At 54.8% G+C, this 17,819-nt stretch overlaps 1 protein-coding gene across 2 annotated transcripts in view; it reads left to right on the top strand.

Moving 5' to 3' along the window:
- The first annotated feature begins 9,842 nt into the window (after positions 1–9,842).
- The window catches only part of NKD2 (NKD inhibitor of WNT signaling pathway 2), a 31,578-nt gene continuing 23,601 nt past the window's right edge, over positions 9,843–17,819 (top strand). Inside the window, exons 1-3 of one of the 2 annotated variants that reach the window (XM_066243134.1) lie at positions 9,843–10,094; positions 10,195–10,230; positions 10,536–10,633. In XM_066243134.1, coding sequence (XP_066099231.1) covers positions 10,070–10,094; positions 10,195–10,230; positions 10,536–10,633 — 159 coding nt within the window. In that variant the 5' untranslated portion in view covers positions 9,843–10,069. The remainder of the gene's footprint in view (positions 10,095–10,194; positions 10,231–10,535; positions 10,634–17,819) is intronic. The other variant, XM_066243139.1, reaches the window with a different exon arrangement.

Below are 17,819 nucleotides of genomic sequence, written 5' to 3' on the forward strand. Positions count from 1 at the left end.
GACCCGCCCAGCATCACACAACTAAACAGGGTCCCAGCGCCAGCTCTGTTCAGGGGCACCCAAAGGACTGAGAAACATGAATGTGTGGGTCCCCCACAGACCCATGACTCAGAGGCCTGGGAATCCAGCCAGGATCCTCGCTGGCAGCCAACCCAGGGAATACCTCATTGACAGCGAGTGCAGCCTCCCTCCCACCCCACCCTCACCTGGTAACCCAGCCCCAGCCCCCACCGGGCTGAGGAGGAAGCAGGTGCACACTGGCTTCAGAACAGGCTCCTGGCAGCATCCGGGAGCCCCTGCCCTGGCTGGTGCTGTCCCAGGGCTGGCAGGCATTTCCCCACCTAACTCATATTGATGTGATATTTACAGGGAAGCTTGGAAAGACTGGAATCCTTGCCTGAGGCCCCAGCTCTAGGTGCGCTCTAGGAGACCTTCTCTGGCTCCCAGGCATCTGGAGCCTCAAGAACCTTCAGGAGCAGGGCTGACCATGCCTCTGGACCCCTGGGCCACCCAACAGCGCTCCCGCCCCACCTCATCCTCAGGGTAGCTGGACAATTGGGGGTTTCTCACCAGAGTTGAGTCACTACCCCGTGTCCCTTCCCAGGACAGGCCTTCTTCCCCCATGGTCAGCTCAGCTGCCCCTTACCTCTCTTGCAGAGGCTTTCTAATCTCACACTCGGGGGGTGGGGCTCATTCTTCCCTCCCACTCCCATGGCCAGAGGAAGGTGCCAGCTCTTTAGAGACCTGGAGAGAGAGCTTTGGTGGCAGAGCTCTCTCACACATCAACCCAGCTCCCCCCCAGAGGCCATCGGTGGCTCCCCCGGCACGGAGTCCTCCCGGGCTCCTGCTCACTGCACACTGCAGCCTCAGTGGCCTGGTCCTGCTCCCTTCCCTTCTCTCATGGGCCTGGGCGTCCCCACCTCTCTGCTCTCCCTCCTGCCCTTACTACCCTGACACCCCCCTCAGTATCGTAGGGGTCAATATCCTCCCCAAGAAGGGCCTAATCTTGGGTCGACCCTGAAGGTCAGGCAGCCAGTCCAGCTGCTCCCAGCTCCATCCCATAGGTGACTGATGGGGTTGAGCCAGGTGGCCCCCAACAGGAGGCCTGGTCACAAAGCCTGCCTTACCCTCCTCCTTTCTCTGCTGCCTCTCCTGGGTCTGTCTCCCTTCCTCACCCTGTTTCCCATGTCCGATGGGGGTGGAGTGAGCAGAACCATGGCCATAGGCCCTTGGGGTTCAGCATGCGTGGACTGAACCCCCTTGCTAGGGGAGCAGAGAAATAAAGCCTACTGGCCTCAGGACTGTCCCTGTGGGGAGCCCTTGACGGCAGTGCCTCCTGCACAGGTCCCCTCAGGGGCGAGGTAGCTGCGCCTGAGTCTGGGAAAGAGAACAGGATGAGCTGGGGTGAAGATGGGGGAGCACAGCTGGCGGTGGGCGTGCTGTGCTTCGCTCTGCTTGCCACACACGCCACCCCACTCTGGAGGAGGGGCTTTGGGTCTACATCTCATTCCCACAAAGCATGCTGAGTGTCTGATTCCTCACCAAGGCCAGAAGGGTGACTCTGGGAGCAGACAGACACTGGTCAGCCCCTGTGGCTGACGATAAAGTGTCCTGAGGTGCCTGGCGATGTCCAGCCAGGGCTGAAAGGGGGTGACACTTCATTCAGGGAGAAACTTTAATGCTGTTCTTGAAAACTACAAGCACTCAAATTGAAGAGACGGTTCCTGCTGGGAAATAAATATTTAATGCTCAGTGTTGGCGTGTGGGAGGACGTACCCTGGGAGCTTGCAGGCTGGAGGGACTGCCCAGAGCCCAGGAGCTTCGGAATCACTTGCCCCTCATCTAGGGGCATCAAGCAGATGACCAGTGACCAAGGGAGGCACTCAGGCAGCAAGGGACTGGATTACTCATGCATCCCCCACTTGGGACACCATGGACACTTGAAAAAACCCATGAAAGAAAAGAGGGGAGTTCAGTCTGACAGAACAGCACAGTTATTAAACACCTATTGTGTGCCCTGAGTAGCACAGGGTCCTTGAACTCCAGGAAGACATGACCCTCAGTAATTCTAAGTTACTCAGGGGCTTGTTGGGGATCTGAGGTTCCAAGGTGCTGAAAATGGGCTGAGTCACGTCCCTGTTTAAGCCCCTGCCCCCGACAGGCAGCAGCCACATGGCGTCTGCCATCACAGATTACCCTTCTCTTGCCCAGACCTGCTCTGAGTGACACCATGACAGATAGATAGCACCCCTTGTCTGGTGCCTGGACCCCCACAGCGAGAGAATTAGGGTCAGGGATCTTTACTACAGAAGAAGAAAATGATCTCAGACACCAGACGGCTAAGTGCTGTTAATAGCTGAATCCGTATAGGGTCCTTGCCCACTTCCCGACCCAGCCCTCGGTCCCCGCAGGAGCCACTGTGCGAGGAGCACTGAGGGAGCAGTGTGGAGGAGCTCAGAGGCGGCCCTCACAACTCCCTTCCACACTCCATGCTAGTCAGCCAGGATGACTGAGTTTGTGTTCATTTCCTAACGATCTTGTGCGAGCAAGAAGTAACCACTAGAGGTGGTGATAGTGTCAAACTCATTTCAGTCCCTTTGGGCTTGTTAGATGGGACCCCTGGAGGCCCCGCTAGCCCCACCTCCCAGCCCATCTCTCCTGTTGCTGACCCGGAGGAGAGATGTGGCTGGAGGAACAAGGGCCTGAGGTCAGCAGGGGTCAGTGGGCTGATTCGGGGCTGGTCCACGGTGTTGGACACATACATATCTCCATCAATGTGCACTTCACAGGAAGCACCTTACACCTCAATAAACAGAAGATGGTTGCTGTGTGGGTGGAGGCTGTCTTCCTGAGGCCACGGTCAGGGCTTTGAATGACAGCCTGGGATTGGAAGGGCCCCTGGTTGCAGATGTCATAACAGTGTCGTCAGCATGTGGTCAGTGTCAGATAGGACAGTCCGTCTGTGGTGCGGGCTGTGCACTGGGCAGACCACAGAGCACAGCCTCACCTGCTTCTCCTTAAAAGGGAGTGGATGCTGACTGTAACAACCACAGCCACAGCGAGCCCCTGCTATAAATGCTGTGTGCTCCAGTGACACACGGTGGGCCAGTGGCACCTTTCAGGTGATGCCCCCACATTTGACACGTTTTGTCCCTATTTATGTAGAACACACATGTGCTTCATTCCCAAAGTCTTTGCAAGTGCAAAGGTGTCTCACTGGGCATTAATCTCAACACCTGGTCCATGGGAGGAATACTCAAGCCCCTGGGGGAGGGTCCCACAGCCAAGTCCCTATTTAGACTAAGGGGCCCTGGACCATCCCAACCCGAAGCCACACTGGGGAGACTGGCACATGTGGCACGAACAGCACTGCTGTGGGCACAGACGTGGGTGTCAGGCAATTCATCTCTCGGGCATGAGCTTCAGGGCGAGGGTGACAGGGCTGTCCAGCCTCCGGAAAGCATCTCCTCTTAGAACAAGGTACCCGGCCCTGCCCATCCCCATCTCTGGGTTTTGGGTAGCACTAATGTGATAATGAGAAGGCTTTGAAATCCTGCAAGGATGCAGATAAGTGTCTGAGGATGTGACTGCAGCATAGCCCTTTTCTTTGAAAGTGCTGAGAACTGATTTTATCAACAGGCGAAACTGTCCTGGAGGCTCTATGATGTATGAAGGGAGAATGCAGGACTTGGGTGAGGCCCCCACCCTGCTCTGGCTTCCTGAGTGCTGCCCAGGAACCTGGAGGATGCAAGGTGTCAGGCGCTGTGGGCCAGAGCTGGTCTCAGTGGCTGCTGTATGCCATGTTCCCTGTTATCTCTCTCTTCTGGGCTGCAGTGGACAGAATGCTACAGATGTCCCTGCCCACACTGGCTGTCCAGGGTGGGGGCGAAGATGCACAGGGGCCAAGCTCCGGGGAGGGCAGAGCAGTGTGTCTAGAGGCAAAGTCCCTGCAGGCCCCACAGGCAAAGTGAGTAGATGGCTGACCTACAAACAGGCTTTGACAAGGACATGCTAGTCAGCATCATGAAAGGTGGGTGTCTGCAAGCAATGCTTGTCCAGAGGCTCTGGGAAGGCAGACAGCACCTTGTGGCAATCACGCTGTCACAGCACCACCATTGCAAGCGTGACACCGAATCAGGGAGACAAGGAGAGGCACAGCTCTAAGATACAGTTTTTAGTATTTTTTAGCCAAAGTGCCTGGCTCTTCAGACCCCTGTCTGGGCCAGGGAGCAGGACAGCTAGATGGATGCCCTCCCAGAGCAGGCCTGGCTTAATGAGCAACTGGACGTCATTTTCTTGTTCTTTGTTTTAGAAAGTAAGTGGTTTTTTAAAAAGAATTTACTTATTTATTCATTTAGAGAGGAGAGAGAGAGAGAGAGAGAAAGGAGAGAGAAGCAGGAAGCATCAACTCCCATATGTGCCTTGACCAGGCAAGCCCAGGGTTTTGAACTGGAGACCTCAGCATTCCAGGTTGATGATTTGTCCACTGCGCCACCACAGGTCAGGCTGTATGTCATTTTCCAAGCCAGCATCCCAGCCCCTTGTCCCTGAGCTCAGGCAGCCAGTGCACGCCTGAATTTAAGAGTCAGGGTCCACAGTGACAGCCCCATCCTCAAGCTGCTCTCACCTCTTGAGCCCCCATGGAGCTGGAGATGTGGGGAAGCCTGCTGCTGCCACCTGGGAGGTAGGCAGGCACTCAGGACACCTTGTGACCCTGTGTGAGTGATGCTTATGGACCCACGCGGGCTGAGGGTAGGACCATGCACATCACCAAGGCTCGTGAATCAGACTCCTCATGCTTCTGGGAGGTGCACAGTGAAAAGAGGCTAAGCTGCCAGGCCTGGAGGCCTGAGCTGAGGGAGGTCTAGAGGCCCCTCGTGCTCCTTGAGGCACCAAAATGCCCATTGCAAGCTCCTCTCAGACAGAGTCCAGGGAACTGGGCAGAGCCGGGACTAGTGTCTCACTGGGCAGGTGGACAAAACTGTGTGCCCAGTGAGCAGGGACACAGCCATAGCCTTGCCCAGTGAAGAGGCCTGGTGTCCTGGCCAGGTGAGCCCTCCTGGGATCCCTGAAGTCTGAGCACCACGTGGTACCCCAGATGAAGGCCCCCTCTGAAGGATACGTATGTGAGGGATCTGTGATTTCCATGAGCCAGGGCATGTGGACAGGCTTTTCGTAGATGTGCTTGGTGGGGGCTCCGTTTCCCGAAAGTCATCACGAGGCTCAAAAGGGGCCTGGGCGTCAAATGGGTAGAGTAGCTTTGACCATGGGAATGAGGAACAGACCCCTCAGAGGCCTGGATGCTTTTCCAAGGAGCAGGTGAGAGTTGCTGGCTGAGGTGATGACACCACCAAATAGAGAGTGACCAGGATTTAGGAGCAGTATGCAAAGCCAGTGGCTGGGCCCAGCCCTGCTAGCTGCCTTCAGGCCTTGCTGGAAGTGTCTGCGTTAGTCCAGCACACACCTTCTGCCGTCATCTCCCCAGGCACAGGGATGGACACTGGTTGGGATGGCCACCTCTGCCCCATCTTCCCACCCTGCACACAGGACCCACCCAGCAAAAGCTGGTGGGTTGTTCTTGCTTCTTTTCTAGTTTCTGGGTGTGAACTTGGGCTGCCTGGAGCTGCTATGGTGGTCATACCCACTTCTGAGGAGAAAGTCCATAGCCATCTGGCTGAGAGCCCCCCAAAGTGTCCTGGTGCGTGGGTGCCCCGCCCAGTTGCCCCATGTTAGTCCCACCTCTGCCTATTTGTGGCTCTACTACACGGCCCTTTGCGGGGCTTAGCGAGTAAGCTGAGTTTCTTGCAGTCAAGAAATTCCTAGCACTTTGGGAGTTCCCAGAATGACGCTGTGCCTTGCCTCCTGGCTGCAGCCATGTGGGCAGAAAGTCAAAAATTATGACTCAGAGAATTCACAGGTATGCCACCTAAAGCAGGAACATCAAATGCTAAAGGAGATAAATTAAACTTCAAAATTTAAAATTCTGTGTTTCAAAGGACACTATCAAGAAAGTGAGGCCCTGGCCGGTTGGCTCAGCGGTAGAGCGTCGGCCTGGCGTGCGGGGGACCCGGGTTCGACTCCTGGCCAGGGCACATAGGAGAAGCGCCCATTTGCTTCTCCACCCCCCCCCCCTCCTTTCTCTCTGTCTCTCTCTTCCCCTCCCGCAGCTGAGGCTCCATTGGAGCAAAGATGGCCCGGGCGCTGGGGATGGCTCCTTGGCCTCTGCCCCAGGTGCTAGAGTGGCTCTGGTCACAAAAGAGCGACGCCCCAGAGGGGCAGAGCATTGCCCCCGGTGGGCAGAGCGTTGCTCCTGGTGGGCGTGCCGGGTGGATCCCGGTCGGGCGCATGCGGGAGTCTGTCTGACTGTCTCTCCCCATTTCCAGCTTCAGAAAAATACAAAAAAAAAAAAAAAAAGTGAAAAGCCAACCCATGGAGTAGGAAAAAATATTTGAAAATCACATATAATGAGGAACTTGTACCCATAAAGAATTTTAGATCTTAACAAAAGTTTGAATAGACAGTTTTCCAAGGAAGATTTGCAAATGGTCAGTAAACACATGAAAAAATGCCTGACATCATCAGCCATTGGGGAACTGCAACCACCCACTAAGATGACCAAAATAAAAAAGTCAGATAATAACAAATGTCCAAGAGGATGTGGAGAAATAGGGCCCTGCCACATGGCTGGTGGGTCTATGAAGGAAGACCACCACTATGGAAAACATCTGGGTCCACAGAGAGGTACTCCTCACATAATTAGACAGGGAGCTATCATGTGACCCCGTAAGTCCTCTCCCAGATCACACTTGAAAGAAATGAAATTGTGTCTACACAAGGCTTGTGCAGCTCTGTTCACAGGAGCCAAAAAGTAGAAGTAACCCAATGTCCATCAGCCGGTAGATGGATGATCAAAGCACAATTTGTTCCTATACTGGATTTTAGGCAGCCATGAAAAGGACTGGCATCTGACACATGCCACCTCATGGATAAACCTTGGAAATATTACACTCAGTGAAAGAAGCCAGACACAAGATGCCACACATCACATGATTCTATTCACATGAAATGTCCAGAACAGGGACACCCATGGGGACAAGGAGCAGACGATGGTTCTCTGGAGCTGGTGTTGACAGGAAGATTGGAGATGAGGAGACGAAAATGTTCTAAAATTGACGATGATGATTGCACAAATCTATGAAGATACCAAAAACCATGTGAATTGTGCACTTTCAGTGGGTGAATTAGAGGGCATATGAATTACATATCTATAAAGCTATTAAAGAATAAGTTTAAATTCTTTTCCAGGTAATTCAGGTCAATATGGAACACATGAGAATTTTCTGCTGCCTAGCTCTGTGTGACAGGTAGATGTGACCACAGACACTGGCCAGCCCAGGGGGCTGGGGAACCACAATGGAGCTGGGATAGGTTCCAGGGGCTCACGCACTACCCTGGCCCTCTCCAGCCCTCAAACCATCTGCACTTAACAAAGACCAGAGCCTCAGGAATGAGACTCAGTGGTCCCTGCCAACACACCTGGTCCGGCTTCCCAGCCAACCTTCCCATGGCAGTGTGAGGTGGCGGGCTTCCCAAAGTCTGTGGGCTTCCCAGAGTCTGCGAGCATCACTGCAGACTCCATACAGGACTGTATCTGCACATGGGTTGCACGTCCATCCTTGAGTTGGCACAGAGTGATGGATGGAGACACAAGGTATTTGGTAGGACTTCAGTTATTAAACTATTACTTGCTTTTTTTTTTTTTTAGTTTATTGATTTTTAGATAGAGGGCAGAGAGGTGGGGGGAGGAGAGGGAAGCATCAACCCATAGCAGTTGCTTCCCATATGTGCCCTGACCAGGCAAGTCCAGGGTTTCAAACTGGCAACCTCAGCACTCCAGGTTGACGCTTTATCCACTGCGCCACCACAGATCAGGCTGTTACTTGCTTATTATTACTATTGTTTCACAAACATGATAATAGGACCCATGAAACCACTGAAGACAACAAACCATTGTGTTCTAAATTGATGATTAAAGGCTGTATAAGTTTGTGGGAGACAGAGAAAAGTGTTTAAGAGTCTGGGAGCGTTGACCAGATAGAGGGGTCTGGGACCCAGGGCCTGAAGCTGGGAACCTTGTGAAATGTGCCCATCTGCAGGGTGAAAGCCTGGGTCAGGTGCAGCCCCAGGGGAGGCCTCTGCCTCTCTGTGTTGGGATATCTGCTTGCATGAAGTGACCCACTCTATGGCTGGGCCTCTAGCTGGGGTTCTTGAGCTGAGCTGGTGGGAATGTCTTACAGGTAAGTGTGCCCACTGCATGGTTCACATGCCCTGTATTCACACCTCTGTGTGCAGCTTGGTTCCAGGCTGATGGCCGTCTCAGGGGTCTGCCAGTGTGAGTGGCAGGATTCTGGCTCTATCTCTGGTTCTGTCATTGACCAGCTGTGTGCCTGGGGGAATCCCATGGTGCTTGGAGCCAACTGTAAGATGGGTGATGACAGCACCCGCCTATTGATGGCCTGAGAATTAGACAAGATGATACATGTGAATTGTCTCTGGGGTTTGGCTAGATATCAGCTCATCAATGCCAGTTATGCCAGTGGCAAGATATAAGGAGGGTCCAGGCAGCAGTGGAGGCTGGCTGCATTGGGGAGCTGGGGAGGCCCAGCTCCATCAAGAGGGAGGAGGTGGGCCAGGTCCAGGCAGATGAGTAACCTCACCTCGGCAGCTTTAGGGTTTGGAGCTGGCAACAGGCCATGGTGGGTTCATCCATGGAAACTGGAGACATGGGAGTGACCACAGGGTTATGGCACCTGCTGAGTTGTGGGAGATACAGGCACTTGGTAGACCAAGGAGGTTCAGGGGAGATAAGGGGAGAGTTGAGCAGGAGTGACAAGCTTAGATCTATGGAGGAGGTAAGAAAGGATGGTTTCACCAAAGGAAAATACAGAAGAGAGCAGGAGACAGGGATCTCCACCGACTGAGAAATTCAGGGGGACGAGCAGAGAGGGTAGTGAGGGAGGGGGTCACCAGGGTAGCTGGGCTGAGGAAGAATACAGAGGGAAGGAAATGTGTGCTGGCAGCCTCGTCCCTCATGCAGAGGGGTTGAGCACAGGTGGCCAGACACAGGGCTCTGAGAGGTGGCTGACACATTGCCCCATTGCCCAGGAGTCCAGCCAAGGCCAAAGTTGGGGGATGGGGTTGGGGTACATCCAGCCCACAACCTAGTCCTTTCCTTCCTGGATAACTGTGGGGCAGAAGGAGGCTGGAGCTGGACTTCTGGAAAGAAGTCAGCTGGTCCATACCAGCTAGGCCAAGGCTGGGAGTTGGACCTCTGAAGAGACCACCTCCTCCTCTCCTCTGACCCCTCTCCAAGGTCCCTCCCCCATGGGCCTCCGGTCCTCTGAATTCCCCTCTCCTAAACTTACTCCACCACCCACCACACCATCAACCACATGAATGCAGGTTGTTTCTAAAGTCCTGGGCAGTGGCCCAGGGTCCTGTCCTGCCAAAGGAGGGCTCTCTGTTCCTCTAGAATTGGAGACCCCATGACCTAGGATGGCCTGGTACAGAGCTTTCCCCCAAATGGTCAGCACAAAACCGAAGGGTCCAATGCAGCCCCTGACCACTCTCATAGGCAGCTTGTCCGGGGTCCTCGTCGCTGACGGAAGCCTTTCACCCCATGTCACGGAATTGGCTCAAGCTTCGGCAGGGCCAGGCCCAGACCAGGCAGCGCGGGGCCTGGAGGTGGGTGGGAGGTCGGGGTCTGGGGGGCAGTGCGCTGCGGACGGCGGCCGCGGGGGGCGCTGCGGGAGCCGCCGTTAAAGCCCGAGCGCGGGCGCGCGCGCTCAGAGGGAGTCGGGCCGCTTATGTTGCTGCTGTCCCCTTGCTCGTCCGCCCATCCCAGCGTCCCGGCTGCACCAGCCCCCCGAACCTCACAACCGCGACTTGGCGCGGAAGCCAGGCGCCTGGTCCATGCAGCCCCTGAGCACGCTCAGCCCCGGTACCGGACCCCAAACCCGCACCTGAGCGCGCGCCCGGAGCGCGGGCAGCAGCAGGGGACTGGGGCAGGATGGGGAAATTTCAGTCCAAGCACGGTGAGAAGCGGGCCCGGGACGGGCGGGCGGGCGGGCGGGGCGGGCACTGGCCACTCACTGACCCTTCCCTCTCCCGTGTCCTCCTTCTGGCGCGCCGCAGCCGCCGCAGCCTTCAAGCGGAGAGAGAGCCCTGAAGGTGAGCGGGCCGGGTTGGGCGGCGACCCGACCAGGACCCCGAGCCCAGAGCCCAAAGTGCGTTCTGCCCTCGTGTCCTTGGGTGGAGGGACGTTGCCGCGGGGTCTTCGGGAGAGTGTCGGTCCCACCCCACCCCCATCCCCGGCTCTGCTTCCCCAACTGGAGCCCTGTGCCCCAGGCCGCACAGAGATGGGTGGGAGCGCCGGGCGGTGGGGCACCTTTAAGGCGCAGCGCCCGCGGAGCTCACCGCGCGTCTCCTTCCCTCCTTGGTGCCGGGTTCCCGCGCTTCCTCTCGCCGGGCCGCAGGGGACAGCTTCGTGGTGTCTTCGTACGCCAGTGGCCGCAAAGGCACGATGGAGGCGGAGCGGCGCGGCGGCGTGGAGCACCGAGCGCGGGACAAGCAGGTAGGTGTGGCGTGGTGGGGGTGGAGGTCGGTCCCGCGGGGTCAGGGGTCGCCGGTGCCAGAGTTGTGCCCCCTAGCCCGGGCCCAGACCTAGAAGACGGAGGCTGAGATGGCCGGAAGGGAGTGCTGCCAGAGGGGCCGAGAGAACCGGACCCTCCCAGCATCCACAGGCCGAGCTGGGTGGGGGTCCTGAGGGTGAGCCCTTAATATCTCAGGCTGCAGGTTTAGGGCTGGGGGCACGATTCGCTTTAGGGTCTATCGCTTGCACAGCAGAAATGGCCAGAATTAGAGGCCTCCTGTCTGCAGGGTGTGTAACCACCGACCTTCAGGGAGGCTCATAAGAAAGCCAGGCTCCAGGTGGACTGGGGATTGGGGGCACCCAGACTGCAGGTGCTGCCAGGGGCTGCAGGGGTCCTGCTCAGGTGGATTTGGAAGGTGTTAAACCCAAAAGCAGAGAACTACTGGGGCAGGGGTGGGATAGGGGGTGAGCACCAGAGGGGCCTTGAGTAAACGAGACCTGCACGTTTGCCAAGCAGGACAGAGTGAGTGTTGATGGGCATTAGTGTGAGATGGATCTGTGTAGATGGCCACATCAGATGGCTGAGACCCCTACTCACCCACTGCCTGTCCCTTAACCTCTCAGTCCACTGCTCATGGGAAGTCATCTCTGTTTTTGGAACAACATTCTTCTGGCCAATTGATAAATGAAAAGTTCTGAGTGTATTTCTAAACACTGTACCTCACTCTGAAATCAGACCCATACTGGAGTTAGAGTTCCTGCTTTCTGGAAGTGAAGTTTTAATCCTACACCTATGAAGGTAGCAAATACATTTCAAGGTACTTTCTGGGTACCTCATAGTAATGCTGGATGTTAGGTGGATCTGTGCGCCTTGGTATTGAGGGATGAGGGCAGGTACCAGGGAGCAGCCCAGGCGCATCTCTCTCCCTCCAAGAGAGGTGGGGCATGGCCCTCCTGTGTGTGGCATGTAAGTGGGGGCAGGCAGAAAATTGTGTGGGCATTAGCTCCACAGTCAAGGGTTTAGGCTGGACCTGGTTCTTCTGGATGTGCTGCCTGGGGGCCTTCTCCCTGGGTGCATGGGCATGCTGGACCTGGCAGTGTACACTCAGTCCTAGGACTCTCTGGACAGCTGGCCCTCATTGGTTCAGAATGTGGCAGCAATAAAGAGTGGTTCTGGCAATAGCAGAATATGTTTCTCCTGGGCTGCGAGGCTCACTGGGAACATGCTCTTGAAACTAGAAACACTCCGGTGTCTGTGAGATGGTCAGAGCTGGGATTGAAGCTGTCTTTTAGGCTGATGGACTCCATACTCTTGCGATAGTGTTTTAAAGAATGGCGTTGGAGTAGGCTTGAGTTGTTCCCTTTTCAGTTTGCTCTCTGCTACGGTCTGAATATTTGTGTTCCCCCAAAATTTGTAAGTTGAAATATAACCCCCAGAGTGGTGGTGCTGGGGGGTGAAGCTATAAGCAGGTGAACAGGTCATGAGGGTGGAGCCCCAATGGTGGGATTACTGCCCTTAGGAGAGATTCCAGATTGTTCCCTGTCAGGTCTGCCATGTGAGGACACAGCAGGAAGGTGCTGCCTGTGAATCAGAATAGGGCTCTCAGCAGACGCAGAATCTGCCGGCACCTTGATCTTGGACATCCAACCTCCAGAACTGTGAGGAATTAACTTCTGCTGTTTATAAGCCACCACACCAGTGGTATTTGTTGTAGCAGCCCAAAAGGACTAAGACACCTTCATTTTATGAAAGGAAGGTCCTTGTAACATCAAGATGTAGAAGGAGCAAAATCTCAGAATACAGGATGGTCCTTTAAATTAAATACATTTTAGCTTTAAGACATGGCACTGCTTTTCCCCTATTTACCTCATTTGGCCATGGGACTGCGAGGCCCTGGCTAAGCACCAGTCTGGAGTTTAGATCTCTTGGACCAGACACACCTCACTGCCACAGATGCAAAGGTAGCCTCACCGCCACCACGTCGCTGCCCCCTTGCTTGCCAGGCATCACTGGGCATACCCTGGGGTGGCTCTGGGCCGGGTTTCGTGTGAACTGTGCCTCACCACCCCTTCTCCTATTTCTGCCCCTGGAAGTTGCTTGATCAGGGGACATTTGGGTCTCAACTCCTCCAAATCTCCTGTTTCCAGCCCATTATCCTGTGCCTTTCTCTGTGTGGTGACGAGAGCTCCATCCATCATCTCTGCCCTCCCAGGTGATGCCCCTGAGGAAGGCCAGCCTGGACCAGGCAGTGCACCCACTGAGTCTGACTGGGCTCAGTGAGGGGACCTGCGCCTCCTTTCCTTGAAGTTCACCTGTATGTTCATGCATGTCAAACCCAGTGCACCATGTTGCCTGAGAACTGTGGCAAATGACCACATGGAAAAAAAGTGCATGTGTCACCTGTCCTCCCTCACCTCCCAAAATAAAGAAATGAAGTTGGTTTTGCCCATTAATTGTTGGTGAGCTGTGTTGGCTCCTGGCATCTACTAATGTGCGTCTCAAAAAATTCTTACAAATAATGTCATTTTCCAGGCAGGTGCACTCCCTGCTTCACAGTCTAGATTGGTGATCCTTGTTGATTCTGGGAAATGCTGCAGTCTTGTCATGGCAGGACCTGCATTGATTCATTGTTGAGTGCCCCTGAAGGGCCAGGGCTGTGCCAGGGTGAGGTAGGATGTTGGCAAGTACAGCACAGAGGATCTAAGAAGTGGAGTAACTGAGGTCATACATGTGTTAAAATTATGAGAAGTGACAAGTAGTAGCACTAGCAGCACTTGGTAGTGCTATTTCTAAAGGTGGAGCCAGCCACAGAGCAGCAGGGGTCATGGTGAGGCTCTGTTCTGGAAACACGCTCTTCCCCGCATACAGTTGCTCACCGTCTGTCTGCCTCTCTGTAATTTCCGGCGGGAAAAGTTCAGAAGATAAGAATCATTGCTAACAATTGAGGTTTTGTTGTGGATAAAACAGAGATCTTCATTAAGTAAGCGTGAAAATGGGATGTTTTGGCAACTTCGGGGGTGGTATTTTAACTGAGACTTGAGACGGAGGTGCATGAGTCGAGGAGGCCACTGGGACCTTGGCTGAGACCTGCTGCGTGGTGAGACTCAGCTGTCTTTGAAGGATTTAACTTCTCAGTCCCCAAGGCTTCGTGACAGGCATCTGGCCAGGGCTCTGCCCATGCTCTCTTGTTGGATCTCAGCTTTAAGGATCTACACACCAGTTACACACATGTGCACATGGCAGTTTTGTGTGCGCTGACGTTTTGCACATGCTCCTGACAGAGGCAGCCTTTTAGGGAGTTGAGATGGCGAGCACTGAAACCCCACTAAGAGACTCACCTCTGGACAGGCCCCTGGCTCTCAGCAAGCTCCATCTGCCCTCCACAGGATCTTGCCCGCAGGTGGCCTCTCGCTGCTTTTGTAATCTGGTGGCTCAGCCCCATGGCGTGGTTTGATGCCTTCCACCTGGTTAAAGTACCCTGGAGCCATCACCAGGACCTTGGACCCCTCTTTTTCCTGCAGAAGGCGTTTGTCTCGCTGTAGTGGAGCAGGCCTGCTCCTTCCCACTCACCTGGCAGCCCGGGAGCCAGTGCTACCTGCCCACCTACTCACCATCCCACTAAAGCACGTGGCGGCAGCGGGATTGACACATCTCAGTTACGAGTGGTTGAGACGTTAACTCTGTGGCTTCTTGTTGAAATCCCTGGGAAATTCCCTTGGCTTTGCACCCCATCTGCAATCCACACAGAGAGCTGTGGTGCAGGGAGTTAACTGCACAATTGCAGGAGACACCCAAGAGGGACAGCGCCCGTGTCCTGAGACAAGGAGGTATGGATGCCGTGGCTCCTCCTTGGCTATCAGGCCACAGGCCTTCAGAAAGGAGAGGCATCCCCCGTATGACTTCCAGTGAGATAGGCGGCGGGTCCTCCAGCCGCAGTGCAACTCCTGGGGATGACCTTTGATCTTCTCTGACCTGTGCACTAGGACATAACCTCATGGAATCCCCACCTTTGTGGAGTGTCTGGGCATTGGGGCTGGGAGCTCTTCCCTTTCTTATGGCATTCACTGTCGGAACCATGGGCACTAGCAGCCGTTTCTCTGCCCTCAGATGTGGCCCTGCCATCTGGTGAGGCCAAAACAGGTACACAGAAGGCAGAGGCTCACGTGGAAGTGCAGGTACTGACCACAGTCCAGGCCTCGCTGAGCACCAGGGGCCTTTCCCCTGGCTGGCAAACTGAGGCTCGCGAGCCACACGCGGCTCTTGGCCCCTTGAGTGTGGCTCTTCCACAAAATACCATGTGCAGTGCTACCTTGATAAGGAATGTACCTGCCTATATAGTTTAAGTTTAAAAAATTTGGCTCTCAAAAGAAATTTCAATCGTTGTACGTTGATATTTGGCTCTGTTGACTAATGAGTTTGCCGACCACTGCCTAGGTCAGGGCCATCAGCCCTCCCCCCACCCGTGCTCTGAAGTGGCAGATGGCCCTCCTACCTACGAATGAGCCAAGTGGTCCCAACTAATTCACATGTGAGGAGCCAGCAGCCACTCTGTGGGAAACGCCTCCTGGAAAGGGGTGATGAGACTGACCTAAGGATGCTGCGAGGGAGCTTGCTGCTCTGAGTGTGTTCTGGAGTGCCTGGCTGAGATTCACCTCCTTTCCTTGGCTGAACATGTGGACAGGCACTGTCGGCAGGCAGGACTTTGGGAGGGGGAGGGGATCCACTGTACTTGCCTGGCTATGCCCCTGTGATGGTGGGGATTGCAGGAGGTGCTAGGGTCATCTGTGGGCATACAGCCAACAGCATTAGACACTCAGGAGGGGCTGAGGGCCATTCGGACAGGCTGGATACTGGGCACCTGCACCTGCCCCAACTAAGTGCCCATGGAGGGGCTGTTGTGGAGGGTGGCTCAGCCACCAAGGGTGTGCCCACCTCTCATTAGCTCAGATGTGGGCACCCTCATGTTGTGTGTCAAGGACTCTGATATCCACCAGGTGAGGCTGGGACCCCAGCCTTGAGGCTAGGCCAGTAGATCTGTGTTGGCCATGTGGGGCCAGAGGCCGGTCACAGAGCCTTACCCCCATGCCAGGGCAGCGGTCAGCAGAGGTACTTCCCCTGAGATGCTGGTCTCGAGACAAGCTTCTAGGAAGCTGTTTGGAGACGCAGTGTGTGCTACCAGCCTGCCCAGGGACACAGCACCTAGGCAGGTGATATGTTCTCACGGGCCCTGGTCTAGGAGAATGTTGACCCTCCATGTCCTCGGGTATGCTAGGGGCCACATGTGCAGAAAAGGCCAGGGCTTAGATGGAGAATTCAGGAAGCACGAGGAGCATCAGTGCTCCAGGGACACAGTTCTGGAGCCAGGAGATTTCACAGGTAAAGTGAAGAAGCCTGCAGACTGCAGGAGACCTCTGTGACAGTTTCCTCCGGCACGAGCAATCCATGTAGCTGCTGTGTGAGCTGAAATTTCAGCTGCCCAGAGGGAAAAGACCAGACCAAAGTCACCCTCTTCTCATCAGGGAGGTGATTAGCCACCGTGGGAAAACACCATGCTATATCCAAGTCACGCCTGTCACTCATTTCTCCTACATTTTTACTGTGGCTAAGTCATCTGAATAACTTTGAGGGTTGAAGAGCTTACATCTTATCTTTTCTTTAGAAATCCATGATACTTCACCATCTTCAGGAATCAGCTCTTAGCCCTGGTAGCTGTCTGGCTAAACTGCCAACTTTCAAAGAGGGTGAGAGCACATTTTGAGACATGGTGTAAACTCCTTAGTGTGGGCAGAGAGTGGCTGGTGGTGTGGCCAGTGCAGCCGCAAAGCCACAAAGCCATGGGGGTGACCAGATGTAGCTCCTGGCCCCACTTCTGGGCCAGAAATCCTATGTGAGCTGGACAGAGCCCTGGGGAGGGGCGAGCCTGGCTCTTCCAACTCTAACATTGAGGGGCCCGAGGTGATCTTGGGGTGATGAGCACAGGCTCTCAGGAAATGCTCTGTCCTGTGCACTGTGACCCCACCATGCACACAGGACACCTAACCTCCCAAATGATCTTCCTGGGCCCTGACCTCACTGTTTACAAGGAACAGACTAATCTCTTGTTTATTTGAGCGGCAAAGTGACCAGTGGAATCTGCACTTAAAATTTTTTTAAATTTATTCATTTTAGAGAGGGGGGAGAGAGAAAGAGAGAGAAAGGGGGGGAGCAGGAAGCATCAGCTCCCATATCTGTCTTGACCAGGCAAGCCCGGGATTTCAAACCGGTGACCTTAGCATTCCAGGTTGATGCTTTTATTTACTGCGCCACCATAGGTTGGGCCTGAAATCTACAATTAAACATTTTAAAAATTGATTTTAGAGAGAGAAAGGAAGGGAGAGAGAGAGAAAGGAACATTGATTTATTTCATTCATTTATGCATTCATTGGTAGATTCTTATGTGTGCCCTGACCGGGGATCAAACCCGGAACCTTGGCGTATTGGGACAATACTTTAACTGAGCTACTCAGCCAGGGAAATCTATATTTTAGATTCATCTCTCTTCTTCGTCCACTGTCACCTGGGTGGCTAGCACCTGTGCGACCCGGCTGGAACAGGGCAGCACGTCCTGGCCGTGCCAGGCCACGTACCCTCCCTGGAGACGGGACGGCACAGCCTGCCCTTCTCCACCCTGTCTCTATCGGCTGGGCCAGGGCTTGGTCATTTTTTTCCTCAGGAGGTGAGAGGTCAAGACCCATGTCCCTTGTTCTCCACCCTCCTCTGTATGGCCAAGGGGCACCCACCCAGCCAGCCCCGACAGAGGTTGTCGAAAAATTCTGCTCGCAGGCAATAACTCGGAATCCTGTGGCACGGCCATTGTAAAATGTGGCAGGCTCGCCCCACCTGAGGTGTCCCTCTCTGGTTGGTAGTGTGACTAGGCTTCAGGCCTGGTGCTGCTGCTCACCTTTGTGTCTGTAGGGCACAGCATGTCCTCCACAGCTCACGGGCCATGTGCTTCTGCTTGGAGTCCTGTGAGGAAGGATGAAGTGACAGATGTGAAGTTTGGAATAGGATATGGCTCTGGCACTGCTGGACAGGGGCCGTTCTGCATCCTCAGCCACGGATGAGCTACAAGGGTGGCCTTGGGACAGCAGCCCACATGTGGGTAATAAGCACCAATGTCACGCTCCG

The sequence above is a fragment of the Saccopteryx bilineata genome, chromosome 1 (genome assembly GCF_036850765.1).
Source record: "Saccopteryx bilineata isolate mSacBil1 chromosome 1, mSacBil1_pri_phased_curated, whole genome shotgun sequence".
Classification (NCBI taxonomy): domain Eukaryota; kingdom Metazoa; phylum Chordata; class Mammalia; order Chiroptera; family Emballonuridae; genus Saccopteryx; species Saccopteryx bilineata.